The sequence below is a fragment of the Vidua macroura genome, chromosome 3 (genome assembly GCF_024509145.1).
Source record: "Vidua macroura isolate BioBank_ID:100142 chromosome 3, ASM2450914v1, whole genome shotgun sequence".
Lineage (NCBI taxonomy): Eukaryota > Metazoa > Chordata > Aves > Passeriformes > Viduidae > Vidua > Vidua macroura.
Window position 1 is genome coordinate 64,122,465 of NC_071573.1, and position 15,669 is coordinate 64,138,133.

The window sequence follows — 15,669 nt, forward strand, 5'->3', positions numbered from 1 at the left end:
CATCTCTGTGAAGAGCTAACACCACTTCTCCCTGGTGTGGCATCAAAAGAAAAGTCAATGAACACGAGATGGAGCTATGGAACACACTACAGACGAAGCTTAGAGGCAGGAGAGTAGGAATTATCATGGGAAACGAGCTTTTCTTGTGTTGCATCTCTACGTGATCTTCACCTTTGAGATGAGTGATTTCCAAGTGACAGTTGAAAATGGTATTGTAAATGTGTAATATGTTAACCCTCTAAAACTTACTGATGGGTGAAAAGAGACATTCAGTGTTACCAGACTTTCATGCTGACATACCACTCAGTATTTTTCTTTCAATACCTTGGTAAAAAAAATGCAGTTCATCCAGTTAAAATATGTCTTCCATATATGTTTTAGCACAAGGAAGCCAGACAAACACTCCCATGTACAAACACGAAAAATATATATGTATTTTAATTTTCATTTGGTCATATTTTATTTAACAGAATGTCATTTTTCCTCAATAACCAGTGATGATTAAAAGTAGTAGCACTCTCCAAAGCAGCCCATTGATCACAGAGAACTGATGATATTTAAATATACAATATAAAGAGTGATGTTTCACAAAATTGCTTCATCTTCAGACTTTAGGCTAGAACACAACAGACCAAAATTAACCATTTCACTAGGTCCAAGAATAAAATTCAAAGTGACAACAAGTTGTGAAAAGAGAATAGTTATTGAAACTTTACAGAGAAAGAACATGATTAATAAACTTGTCCTGGCTTTACAAATCTCAGACCCCCTGAGTCCTAACAATACTAAACTGAGAAAAACAAATTTTATCCTGAGGATATAAGCATTGTTTGTAAATTACTCCTGTAATTTAATTTTGAATTTTGATATGGTGCTATAATATTTTCCATAAGGCTCCAAAGTAGATTGCTGCATGCAAAAAGAACATCATTCAGTAGTTACTGCTATGCAAGTACTACAGATCACAAGAGCCTTAAGGCACAGATTACCAATCTGCAATTTTAGATGTCACCATGACTAGCTGTTAATCATTATTCTCATAACAAAGCTGTATTAATAGATTATGTGAGTGCTTTTGTATTTGCATAAGTGCAGAATCAACAGAGTTACCGCAATTTGTGCACAGCCTTCACTGGGACACGAGTACTTCCATAATACGTTGTTGATTAAAAGTTGGGGCAGTAGTTCCTATGTGAAGAGTGACAACTAAAAGTCAGGGAAGGTAACATCTTAAATCACAAGAGTTAGTTGTGTCATCTGCACTTATAGCCAGACTCTTTCATTTTGTATTCCTTTATGATGTGGTTGGCCTTGGTATCACTTGCCATCTCATCCTGTCAACCAGAGATTTATAGAAGGGACATGTTTAAAATACTGGTCCTCAAGATCTACTCTGCAGATTTTCAGTGTGTTCAGTTTTTTTTTACAGTTTTCTTCCGTTATTCATAGAATAAAGTACACACAGAAGACAGGATGCTGTTGAACACAAGAGGGTAGGAGAAGGGATGAAAAGCTGGGAATGTTTTGCAGAACACATTTCACACAGAAATCCATAGGGTGAAAGAGCTAGAGAAGCAAATGATTTTAAAGAGCCATTATTCTCAAGTTGAACACTAGCAAAGTGCAAAACAATTTTTCGTAATAGTGTCAAGCAATCTAAATGTGCCCCTCTGAATATATTGACAGCTTTAGAATGACATTTTCTACTATTTAATTCCTTCTACCATTGCTGCATCAAAGATGCACATGAACCTCAGGGACAACCATACTTAAAGTGATTATACACTTCCCATCAAGGATACAATGCAACCAAACCCTGGAAGTCTTTAAGTTATCATAATCTTAGGCATTACTTGTAACAATCACTAATTTAATATTCTTAGGCATTAAGTGTAATGCTTAAAGTTGTCGGTTTCCTTTAAATCATCTCTGCTCAGAGTGACTAATGGCTGCAATTAACACCACCAGCAGCACTGTTTAGAGACACAGGACACAGATCATCAGCAACAGCTCGAAGGCTGCATAATTTGCACAAGACACCGAAGTTGGCAGGGGAGATTCCCACACCACTTCCACTCACAGCTTTCCACAGAGTAGGTGCTGATACTGATGTCAGGGCAAGGCAGGCAGTAACTCGAGCAAGGGCTGAATTCTCCCACAGAATTTTCTCTGCAGCAGGGCTGTGCAGAATACATCCCTCCCTTCTCTTCCTATGGACAGGTTGGGGGGCTCGACCCTTCCAGCTCCTGCATGCTACATGATACCCACATCCTGGGAGCTACTGTGGAGCAGCAGAGGCACTTCAGGTTTAACATATGCATCAGGTTTAAATATATCGAAACTGAGTTTGTGTGGGAAAGCGAGAAACATGTTATCTCTCCTTCCTGATGACAGATGCGTCATGGGGTTTGTAAGTCCTCTCTAATATTATTGAGCAGGTGAAAGCCTCCCTCATAATTCAAATGGTTAACCAGTTCACTCCAAATCCCTAATGTTGCTTCCTCCCTAGGCCTGCCACCTTTCCTTACAGCCGTAGGGCTCCTTTCATTCTCTCCTTCCACAACTTCTTCACCCAGGTAGGACATAGCATTTCTCATAATCCTGGGACCCATCTACAGCACGTTCTGCTGTCGTGTTCTGACCCCTTAAATCATGTTCATAAGCTCAGCTACAGCACCTATCATTTTACATGGCAACTACTTTTCTAAAGATTTGGGAAACTCCATCGTGTCCCTACATGGTAGACCATGTGAAAAAATGGAAACTCTGCTCATAATGTAGAGGTGGGGGGACTCAGGCTACTGATTAATTTTTTGGAAGTGTTAATGCAAATTCTATCACATCATTTTTGCCATTCATACAGCTTTCCACTGCAAGCTTGCTTCTTTCTGTTTTGATTTTTTAATTATTGTGTTTTATCATCTTCTATTATCTCTCCCCTTGATTTTTTCTACTCTTAAATTTTTATTAACCAAGGGACCTGATTTGAGATGCCTGCCTTTAGGCACTGCTGTTTGTTGCTGATGATGCGACAGCCTCTTTAGGGAATCACAGCCACATTTCCATATCAAATAAAAATCCTAATTAACTCCTGCCATTTGTCTACTGCAAATTGACAGATATGTCAATTCTCTGGAAGTGAATTCTCTGCAAAAGGAAGCTTTGTCATACCTTTATTTGAGAGGACTTACTGTGAGCCACTGGTTCAGACAGAACAGATCTGGCTGACCACAGTCCCTGCAGACAAAATATTTTGGCCACATTTTAACAAAACGTGTACCATAAGGAATTATCAGCATCTTCCTTTGGAGTTCTCTCTATTTCACCTGTTTGCAGTGCCTCCTCCCCCCCAGCTTTGGATTCCATAGCAGTAGCTGATCAATTCAGATTTTGAACTCACTGCAGAAATTTCTTTTTTCTCTATTTTTAAATTCGTATAATGCAAGTGTTAAGTGTCATTTATCAATCAAAGCAGTTTACACACACAAAACACCAGAGGAGGAGTGACAAAAGAGTGGGAACTTCTCACCCATGTTTCAACTTCACCACTGCCCAGCACTGCATAAGTTGTTATTTTTTAACAAAAAAACTACTTCGCAAATTGTGCAATCCAACAGGGGTCAGTGTCATTTTGTGCCAACAGACGCTTATGAAGGAAACAAATTAAGATCCCAAAAGCTGATAGGAAAAAAAATTCCTACACAACTGAAAGTTGAAATGCAGACTGAAGGGAATGTCCAAGTCAGTCTGCTAAATACAGACTTTTGACACAGGGTCATTCAAAGTTACAAGGCAATACAGGACATGAGATTCTATCTACCTGGCTTGCACTTTCATTTGAGGTCACCTAAGCATGCCTTTAAACAAAATGTTGAAGTTCCTTGTATAGTTAATGGAAGATAAGTATCTTGGTTTGTCCCTGACAGAATTCATTACGGGGCAAATTTCCTTTTGGGGAAGTCTTTGGATTAAACAACCTTTTTTTCCCAACAATCAGGCAGGGAAGAAAGGCAATTGATTCGAGGGACATACACCCTTTTTGCCACTTCCTCAGCAGAAATGGCTGAATGTACACTCAGATTTAACTCCATAGGAAAGCAGATCACCCCTGGTTTGCAAAGGTCTCGTGGTAAAATGTTCTAAAGAAAGTAGACATGAGTGAATCAACAAGACCTTCTTACACAAAATAGAGACACGTTATTTTTTTTTTTTCCTGTTACAGTCAAAGTGATCAAATATCATCTTTTCCATATAGAAAAAATTCTTCCATTGAGATATGTCTCTAACTCACTGTGTTCCTGTTTTACTACCTGAGAAATGGGATAACTATTATTTTCTCAATTTCATAGAGTGTTCTGAAGTTTGTGGACAAAAGAATTATTCTCAGCACCAGAAGTACACATTCACAGGCCATTTGCAAAATACCTTTCTTTAGAGGGACCTGATCCAGCTAGCCATGTGATTTAAATGTTTTTTTCAGTACAATCCTTTGAGACCTTTGCTGTTGTCTTTCACATTGATAATTACCTTCCAAATTTTTCTTGGAACCCAACACTTCTAATAGCTCAGCAGGACATTCCCCAGACACAATTAAAGATTATAAAATCCAAATTCCCCTTAAAATTCCATTTTAATATTCTAAATAAAATCCTGAAGCCTGATTGATTTTGGGTTTTTCTCTCTTGCATGCTCTTTCAAACATGACTTTATCAAAAAACTTGACAAATACATACATTGATAATCATAACAGAAACAATATCATAACAGGGATATGACCAAAGCTTATTGCAAAGTGTTTTCCAAGTAATGCTAAATGGTAGTTCTTATGATGCTTGACAAACTTTAATTTCCCAAACGGAACAGGAAAATAATAAAAGGCATCAACAAAATACTGTCAGGTTACAATTTTGTCAGGTAATGTGCTTAGGCTTGGCTGTGACTGTGATTAAATAATACAAAGAGCATTCCATGCAAGGTACTGAGCTAAACATTTGAGAGCGACATTAAAGTGAATTTGCTCCTCCACATATCAGTGACCTACTGAGGTCCTTTTTACTCCTCTTTAATTCTGTTTTCAGTTTGTGAGTAGGCATAGCATGTTTGTAGAGTGCAAAACATCTTAAATATGCTATACAGTAAATTTACATTTCTGTAAAGACATCTCAAACTATTTTACAACTAATTACTATTGGGAAGGAGTCTGTGTACTTGTTGGAGCTTAGTGGGCCTGATTACCTGTCGCTATAAAACCAAGAGTCTATTGACATCTCTGATTACAAGGTTTTGGTCATGGAATTTTCCATAATTTTTCCATATATTTTTAAGCATTTGTGTCTTGGAAAAGTCATCATGTAATAGGATATTTTTAGATCTTATCAATTTTTACCCTTTTTTTTTTAATTCTCCTTTTTTTTTTATGTAGTTGGACAGGTATATGCAGTTTCTCCACTAAGTTCCTTATATTGCAGGATATTTTTATATGCATATCAGCATGCATAATTACAACAAGGTTTTATTCCACCCAATACACAAGAAAGGTAAGAAATTAAGAGTTCCTCCCAAGCATGTGCATTCTGTTTTTAGCATTTCAATTCTGCTATAAAAATTAGACAGCAATTCCTATGATAATAAAGATTGGAAAAAGTTTTCAGTCCAAATTCATCTAATAAAAATTTAACTACCTATAAAGATTTTCTACAAGAAAGGTGGAACCCTTTATGTACCCTGATATGTAAAAGAGAAATGCCTTCAAAGAATAGTGAGAGCAGGTAAAGTATATTTATTTCTCTTACCCATTTCCATATTCTTTTTCAATGTCACAACTGCAATTACCACTGTCAGAATTTGATTCAGTGAAATAAAAGCTGCAGCCAAGAAGACCTGTAGCCCAACTCTTTAAAAGAGAGGATGTTATTGAAAAAGCAATTTTGTTCTTGCTGAAAGATGAGGTCCCAGTTACACAAAATTATAATATATCCTACTTTCACTTTCTGGAAAAATGTATTCATACTCATTACCTTAAAATTGAAATCAGACATCAGAAAATATTACATAAATTACAGTTAAGTGCACAAATAAAGGATTTTCAAGCAAAAATTTATAAGCTTCAAAACAAATTTTAAGCTTCATACAGTGGAACAGATTTGCATTTTGTGATTAGACAGGTCGTGTACTCTGAAATCAGCATTCTGCTGTCTTACACTGGTCTGTCCCATGTATCTAAAAGGATCCATGAAGATTTTGATCACCACTGTGTCACAGCTTGTATAAATGTGGAGTACTGACTAAATACTGAAGCCCTTATAAGGAGAAAATTTCTACTGATGCTTTAGTTTTATCTGCTAAGAATTTTTAAATCATAACCATGGTAATATACTATTCTACTAACCAGAAGTGTGGAAATATATAACATACATTCAAAAATGGCACTTATGCAAATACTGGAGACACATCTCACTTATACAGCATGATTTTACAAGGAATGTGAAAAATAGAACTGAATAAAATAGTATATAAGAACTGATCATTTTTTCAAGTCTCTCAAACTGCAGAAGTAGCATTAGGGACAGTTTCTACTACTGACAACTTGTAGAAGAGACTGATAAGAAGTTCAGGCTCCATATCTTTGCTCTCTTCATTTCCTAACACATATCATGAAAACAGAATTAGGAAAGCAGAAAGGCAATCAGTTGTTCAGACAAGTTCCTGCAAGCTGATGGCATATTAGGGCATACACTATTTATCAGTGCTGCTAATGCCCTATGAAGTAGGAAAGCTTTATCTGTGTGTTGCCTGGGCTAATCAAGGGTGATGCTGGAAGAGTTAGGTTCGTCTCAGCCCTGAGAAACGCTGAAGCTGCCACCACAAGAGTTACAGCTCAACTCGAGACGACAGACTTTCAAATCTTCACTCTCTGCTCTTCACCCATCTCAGCCTACCAAATCTTACAGCTGTAATCATCCTGGATGAGAAGAGGTGACCTACAACCAGTAACTTGGAAACTTCACCGATCACTGGAGTGATAGAAGAAATGTTTTGAACTCCAGCACTGAGGAGGCAGGGTTGCTGTGAACTATCACCTCCAGTGGGGTCAGTGTTTTCTTAACTAATCCCTGCACTGCCTGAACATGCTCTTATAATACCTCTAATTATTCAGATGTCTTGCTGGTCACCCTGTGTGTCATCTCACTCTGACTGTCAATTTAAGTCCTAATAAGAAATTACATTCTCGCCTCAGCACACCACAGGCTGCACACACATCAGCCAGCACACAGAGATGACACAGCCCCATGTTGCAGCTGATCTACCCAATCCCTAGTGAAACCTGTTGCCCTTTTGAGGTAAAATGTATTTCTCTATTATGGCACATGTTCAGTATATACAGTTACACTACAACCAAAACAAAGGTGTCCTAAACTATAGACTGAGATGTTTGACTAAAACTTATTCCTATTAATCTTTGCTTGGAGTGGGATGCTGTTGATCTATGGAAAGTTTTACTACATTAATAATGACAGTGTCTCAATATACAATCTATAATATATCTAAGTACATTGAATAGGTATGATTTCTTGTATAAACCTTCAATGAAATATACTTATCTAACAATGTCACCTTGTATGCTTGTCAGAGATTGGTAAAAATATATATATATATGTATCCAGTCTCCCAGTGCACAGGATTCAGTGACTAACCTCTGCTGCCAGGCTTTACTTTCAGATACTGATTATTCCAGTGTAGTTAGAGGACTAATGTCTCACTCCAAGAGAGAACAGAGTTCTGGAAAAATTCTTGATATGCACCCAAAATGAAAGAGAAGTAACTCCAATGTATCCCACATTACAACACCCAGATTATGGTACCAAGCCAGGTTACCTGTGTAAATGAAAAGTTAGGGAATAAACCTCAGAGACCCATACAGCTAAATGACAAAGCTATTCAAGGGTTGGTTCCAGTTCACCTGTGATCTTTCTCACAATGCACATCGTTTATGCTAAGTAACAATCCTAGAGCCCAGTGTTATTTGAGAAACCAATTCCCACAGTTAGAAAACATTGCACTGATTACAACATCTCCCAAGTACTTATATTCCATCTTTATCTTAGCACACTATGTGATCATTGCAGAAAAAAATACAGTAGTCAATGTACTTGTTGGCTTCCCATGGGAAGGACAACACTTAATTTGCTTTGATATTTTTCTTTGTTCAGTATGTTTCTCTCTGTGTATGTGTGTGCATGTGAGAACACACACGTTTTCTTCTCTTTTTTATGGTGCGCTTCACTGACATATTTAATAGTCACTCATTTCCATAGCACTTGTTTACCATAACTTACAAAGTAAAATTGGAGGATTATATTGTATTTACAAACAAGTTGGCACTTACAGAATAAATTATTGATTCTTTTTCTTTTTTATTTAATTTTCTTTTTTTTTCTCCACTTCTTTTTCACCAAAGGGCTTCCAGAATTCAGGCAGAATAGTAACACCTGCTGCCAATATGCTACATTAACATGAGTAAATAGAATTCCAGCTGTTACACTCTTTCCCAATGATTTGCTTGTTGCTGAGAGGCAGTGCCTTCCACCTCAGTTCATGTCCAGTGCTCAAAAACTGTTAGTCAAGTGAAAGCAAAGGCTGCATGTTTTCTTCTTCATTCTTATCCATGCGTTTCAGCACCCCAGGATCCACAACTGACTGAGACCTGCAGAGGGAGAACATGTTTATTTGACATTTCTAGATCAAGACAAATGAGGGTAAACCTCAGCTTTCTTTGGTTTATTTTAATTTCTGTCAGGGTTTAAAAATAAGGGTACAGCATTATCCAAGCATCTGATCATTGCAAATCATCAGGAAATACCTTCATGGAGGGATAACAGGGCTTTAAAGGGCTTACTGTTGATCTGTAAATATGGAAGCAAAAGGTGGAATAAAGTGGATCCTTTCTTCAGTGAAATCGTGAAGCAGGGAGTATCCTCCACACACCAGGGCAAACTAAGCTGTCCTCTGTAGTGACTTAAGCACTGACGGTCTCTCCAGAAGGTTATACAGCAGTGGGCTGGCAAAGAAGGTACAATTCAGCCACCCAGCTGGCTAATCACACACTGCAATTAGCGGGATGTGTTAGCTGGAAGCACAGGTTGCTCCTTTTCTGAATAGCAACTTAATTAAACAGTCGAGATCCTAAGTCAAGCCTAGGAATAGTGCCATGGTTAGCAGGATTTCTGAAGCAGCAGACAAATGTGTCAAACCCCCTTTTCAGCTCAACTGAACAGGGCAGGGCAAATTCAGTGATGATTGTAAAATTTCTCTAGATTCTCTGATTCAGCCCAGAAGCATAATATGATACCACTGCCCTGCAACAGCCATATGTGACAGACAAAGAGGAAAACTGAGTCTCCAGCAAAATCAAAATGTTCCATTGAAAACAAAGCCTGTTTTGTTAAGCAAAGCCTGGAATGTTAAGATGGGGTCTCACATCAGCCATGTCTCAGCTCATCCAAAAGCAGACACTTCTGGGGTACAGTAAATGCAACCCTGGTTAGATATTTCCTTTAGTGAGAAAAATCTCATGCAGGAAATGCCTACTTCTCTTTCCTTCTGTAAAGAAGATTTGAGATGACTAAAGAGCATGTGTACATCTCTACAATGCAGGCATTTATTTTTGATCAGTGGAAGCACACTATACCTGCAGCATTGCTACAGATTTGCCCATTTAGAGGTCTACAGTGCAGAGAAAAACCTTTACAAATTCTAACCGTTCCTAAGATAAGCATATGGAGTCAATCCCCCCCTCTTATAAACTGGCATCATCCAGTGAAACCAATGAATGAGGCTGATGAAGTCCTTCTCAAAAAAAATCTAAGGAAGACTTACAAAAACACAAGAAAAGAAACTGATTTAAAACCTAGGTAAAAACTTTGGACACAAGGATATTTTCTAATAATATTTATTCTATTCTCATACTAATACTAAAATCAAGAAAATTAGCTTTAAAAATATGATCATCTCTCTTGTGATAAGGATAAATTAAACTTTTTAAATTATGAGTGTACAATAATACATATCCTGAACACTAGTCAGTTCCTCAGGCAGAAAACTAAACCACTGAATTAAAAATCCTCTTTTGAAATCTTCACAAGGTACCATGCCAATGCAAAGCCGATTGAAAATTTGCTGGTGGGAAGCTGCACGCATGGAAAAACCAGTTCATCATGATAAAAATTGCTGTGGAAGCAAATTAACTTCAAAGGTTTGCCAACTGGATGTAACTGCTAAAACTGAGCCTTTTCCTCAGCTGCCAATGACTGAGCAGACAGGGTTTCCAGTTCTCATCTGGGGAAAATTGAAGGGGAGCTGGAATGGCTGCAAACCTGGCCTCCAGTTCCCAGTGAGGAAGCTTTGGCCAAAAATTCCCAGGGCCTCCAAAACCCCCAATGCCAAGGCAAATGTGAAAATCGAACTGCAGAAATCCTGATCTATGGTTTGTAGGTTCAGATGCCCAAATGCCTTAAAGAAGAAGGAGAAATAGTTTGCACTCAGTTTTAAACAGAAATTTACTGTCATGCTTCATCCCATTCAGCAGCAATTCACAAATGAAGGTATATGAAAAGAAAAAAAACATTTGTTTAAGTCTATAGCTCCTTCTCTTTTGCCTACATCTCCCTGATAAATTTACAGACATTACTGAATACATGCTGAGAAAACACAGCGGGACAGAGTTATACGACAGTTATATCACGAAGTCCCATTGCAGAGGTGAGGAACCAAACCACACCTCCTCTGCAAAGTTTATCAACACAGACACCTGCCCTGCTGGATTAGGTGAGAGGAGGATGCAGGTCTCCAGTTGGGTGCCTCAGGATGATAGCCATGGGTGAGCACAGCCACAGGCCAAACCTGACTGCTGAGACAGCTGCAGTGTTGCCAGATGACATAAACAACTTCTCCCCAGAGGTCTGTGCTAAAGGTGGCATTAATTCCTCCTTATCTCCATCATCCTCCCCCAAATGAACCTTCCTTTCAAGATGAGGTCATCCAATTCACCAAAAATTCAAGGAGATCTGGAGGAATGTCAGTGGGTCACATTGGGGGCAAAAAGAAATTGGGTGGGGGGGGGAAGAAAGGAATGAATTCTCAGTAGCAGTTTGGATTTAAAAAGACATTATTTCAGGAAGTAAACTAATTTTAAAATGGCAAGCCAAGTTAAACAAGATAATTGTTGGAGAGCTGCTAGATGCTTGAGAAATTTGTTCTAAGCTAAGCACTTTTCATCGCCTTAGTCATGGGGTTTTATATGTTAAAAATCTTATGCACTAACATGTCATACAGACTGTGGGTTGAAACTGAGAAACAACCCATCAGTTGTTGAATACAAGTTAGATTTAATTATTAATGAAATTGAGTTTATCTGTTTTATCATAACTTTTCTATTCGTGTTTTAACAGAGTCTGTGCACTTAGTACATTGAAGTCTTGGGACTTTCTTTCAGTCTTAGTACTAGCACAGTAAGTCTACTTAGTAATTTTTATGTCCAGAAGCAGGGAACAAGGATTCCAGCAGATGCTGGAGGCATGCTAACTGAGAAGGAATGCATTGAAGGTGAAGAAATTTTAGCATAATATTATATAGGTACAGATTTCAACATGTTTATTTTCTGTACTAGGTCTCCTATTCAGTTAGTTCACCCAGACTGAAAGAATATCAATTTGAAGCTTATACTGAAGTGTAATACTGTATTAAAAGAGTTTTCAAGAACAAGTTAAATGAGAATAAAAATTATTTGAGAAATAATTAAGAATCTGGTCAACTCACTGTTCTTCCACTTAATAGTATGCTTGCCCAGGACAATCTGGAAAACTCTGATCCAAACAGGCTGCTCCTGCTTATTACGGGCCTTCTCATATTTTATTTTGTTGCACTCTTGGATGAAGTTATTTACTCTCACAACATCATTTTACAGCAGAAAGACTTCTGCTTTTCAGGTCATTCATTCCATGTTTGTGTCTAAGACAGCTTCTCTATTGTCTCATAATTCTTGTATTATGTACAAATCATATATAAGTGTATTGCTCACCTTTCCCCTCCCCTGGCTCTTTTTCTCTGTCCCATTTTCTCCATTAATTGTGTTAGTTACACAATTCTAGCTTTATATATCTGGGCATTGGGGATTTTGGAGGCTCTGGGAATTTATGGCCAAAGCTCCTTCACTGGGAATTTTAGACCAGGTTTGCAGCCATTCCAGCAGCCCTGTCATATCGTTTCAGAACCCTTTTTAACTTCTTATCCTAGCTCATTCCTATCCAGTTTTTTGATATTTCCTACTTTCAATAAAGTGAAGATTTTTTCAACATAAAATCCTTAAACTTTATTGGGTTTTTTTTTTCTTTTTTTTTTTTTATTTCCTATAGCAATCTTATGTTTTCTCCTCTGTTTCCACAAAAATATCTCCTTTTTAAACCACACTGTCCTTCCCAGTCTAGGCAATATTTTCCAGCCAAAATCATCTTCCTGGCTGAGAAATCTGAAAATATTTCATGCTGTTTGATCTGTTGCCAGAGTTTCTTTCCCTTCTGCATCACATGCTGTCTCCTGAAACTGGGTTCTCAGCCTAGCATATCCTAACTTAATTTTAATGACTTTATATATTGGTTTCTGCCTTGTTTGTTCTTTTCTGATCCATTGCTAGGCCTGTCCCTTATAAGCTGCACTCTGACTTTTGCTGCCCTTTCTGCTGCCCTTTCTGCTACGATTTCTATCACAGTTGCAATCTTTGCCCTTTTCTCTCCTACTGCCCTGGCAAGCTTGGATCAGATTCACCCCTTCCAAGTTAATGACCTCACTGCTTCCATAGCTACTGGAGAAGTAACTAAGCTCTTCCTATACTTTATTTTGAATGGTAAAATGCAGCAAGCAATTACACTGTACCTTCTCAAAGAGAAGAATATCAGAATGCCAGAATGTTTACCAGACTTGAGTATAACAATTGGCACTGATTTTGGTCCTGGTTCTCCTCATATTTTCTCAGGCATGCAGTCACTGTGACTGATGGTTCAGATGCCGTAAATATCCTGGCACTTACAGGCTGGTGGATACCAGGCAGTGGGCTATGAGATAGAGGAAGATAAGAGCTAACATCACCACCCAGAAAGATAATTGGCCCAAATTTACCCTCTGCACGGAGGCTCACTCTAGCTAGCACTGTTTCTCTAATAAGTACTGTAGGCTGAGGTGAGATAGCAGCTTATTCCAAAGACAGTGCTGTGTACACAACCTATATGGCACCACAGAAATAATCAGCTGCACTGAGTTCACAACTCACATGTGTAATAATCACAGCATGGTCTCTCATCAACACTGATCTTTTTAAGAAAGGGGGAAAAAAAACAATTGTCTTCCTATATAATAGACTGAACTACCTACAGCTTCATAAAGGAGGAAGAAGGCAAATGTTAATCTTATGGCAATACAAGAAGACAACAGCGCCTTTAACTCACCTTTTCATGGATTTGGGAGAGAGGTCCTTTTCTATATCCTTCGCAGCAGTGTTGTAGGAGTCCGCATTGCATTCACTGTCATCATCGTATTCATGGTCAAGCAGTGTTCTTGCCCACGTCCCCATGTCATAGGGGGGCAACATTCCTCCAAACTCTGAAGGCAGGATCTCAGGGTGTATGAGCTGATGCAGGCTGTTGAGGTTGTTACCATGTAGGAATATCTGTATGTATGGATGCAGGTAAAAACACAGGGGTATCACCAAAAAACATCAAAGCCCAAATGACATCATCATTATTAGGAGGATATTGTACAATTTAAACATTCTGGTTGTGTTGGGCTAACAGAGGAAAACACACATCACCTCTGCCTTAAACATGGTCATACTATGTTCATAAATCTCCGAAGTGATTAAAACATATATAACTTAAAATGTGTGCAGGGAAAGGGACTTAGGGAGGGTAAGAACTGGTATCTGGTAGCTAGATGGACAGAATATTCGATAGACAAACTGCCTTGTTAATCTCTTGTCAATTGCTCTCCCTAATTCTGTGAATTAAGTGAAGAAATTAAGATTATAACAAGTAAATAAAAATAATATTCACCATATACAACAAGGAATATATATTGACTTTCAGCATGCAGCCATGAGTTCTATAAATAAGATAAACTGTGCAGTGTAATGATAACAGTGCTGGAAATATTTTCTTCCTTAATCTAGTGATACCAGTAACTGCCATTTATACCTGACAATACATGAAGTAAGTAATAACAGTAAAATAATCCCTGTGACAACACTGATGGAATAGCTGATGGACTATTTGATATTTTCCATCAATGTTTTGCTAGACTGATATTCATATATATTTTACACATATATATCTGTATATTAGTATGGCATGATGCAAATACTTGTATTTATGTTTATGTTTAACTTTAATGTTTCTCCTCAGAGATCTTTCATGTTCCACTTCATCTTGCAGGGACTACTCTGGGCAGCTATACCCTTAGTATGATTTATAAGAGTTAAATTCAAAAAGCATAAATATATGCTTGTATTTTATTGCTTACTTCAGACCACCTCCCAGTCAGCTGTGGACCCAGGAAAGCTAGTATGACCGTGGAAAACCAGTGATTTTCATCCATCTCAGAAAGGAATTTATCCTTTGTGAAAGAACATTTATTAATGGTGAAAGTTATTTGATTTATGGTGCCTTTACAGCCAAGTGTTTCACTTCTTAGCTGTTGTTTTTATATATGCCTAGTACTGTATTTATCGCAATAAAACTATCACTTACAAATCTACATGACAAATTAAAAAAATACATAATAATTTAGGATAAAAGCAACAGATAAATAATAAGCCTGATAAAAAAATCTAAAGAGAATTATCTTGGGTTTGAGGGTTTTTTTTCCCAATCATTTGTCCTGCATCTAATAATTTTTTTTAAAGCTTATTTTAAATTTTATGTGCAGGTCATAACTTTCACATTTTGACACTAAGTTTAGAACTGTAAATCAATATTTAACCACCTGACTACTTTTTATAGGTATTTGGTATTGGCAAAAAAACAGTTGTAAAAAGTCAGCATTTCTGAAAATATAAGCCATTGATTCAGGTCTCTAAATAAAAATTTAGATGCTAACTGATAAGCCTCCATGTTCAACTGCCTTGTCACTTATTTTTAATGCTGTAATCCTCCCATGAGCTGCACTTTACTCCCTAGTTATGCATATGCAGCACTTGAGTTGAAAAGGCCTCAGACATATTTGGCACTACAATGTTCTTTGCGGAAGCTGCAGTCAACAGAGTGCAACTGAATCCTGCAAAATGGGGCTTCATTTGCATATTTATAACAGATATTACATAAAAGGCTTTGTGATCTATAGTTCAAAATCTGTAAATACCAGAGGCCTCTCAAGCATAATCTGTCAGTAAAAAACAGCTCAACACCAAGGATCATTGTGGCCTTGCAGAGTGTGTTTGAGGAGAAAAAATACAGAGCAGCTTAGGGAGCTGATTCCATTAAAAAAAAAAAAAAATCACCATGTTCTTGGTAGTGCCATTGTACATGATGTTGATTGTGTTTTCCTGAATGACAAATTTCCTGTTACAGAAATAATATCATTCTATACGCTGTCACCACCAAGCTCTAATTTAATTGCACTGATGCA

General features: G+C 37.6%; 1 protein-coding gene across 1 annotated transcript in view; it reads right to left on the minus strand.

Moving 5' to 3' along the window:
• Positions 1 to 410: 410 nt before the first annotated feature.
• CLVS2 (clavesin 2) overlaps positions 411 to 15,669 on the minus strand; it is a 55,413-nt gene continuing 40,154 nt past the window's right edge. The window contains exons 4-5 of the mRNA XM_053974267.1: positions 13,497 to 13,717; positions 411 to 8,704 (exon numbers count right to left, since the gene is read on the minus strand). Coding sequence (XP_053830242.1) covers positions 8,617 to 8,704; positions 13,497 to 13,717 — 309 coding nt within the window. The 3' untranslated portion in view covers positions 411 to 8,616. The remainder of the gene's footprint in view (positions 8,705 to 13,496; positions 13,718 to 15,669) is intronic.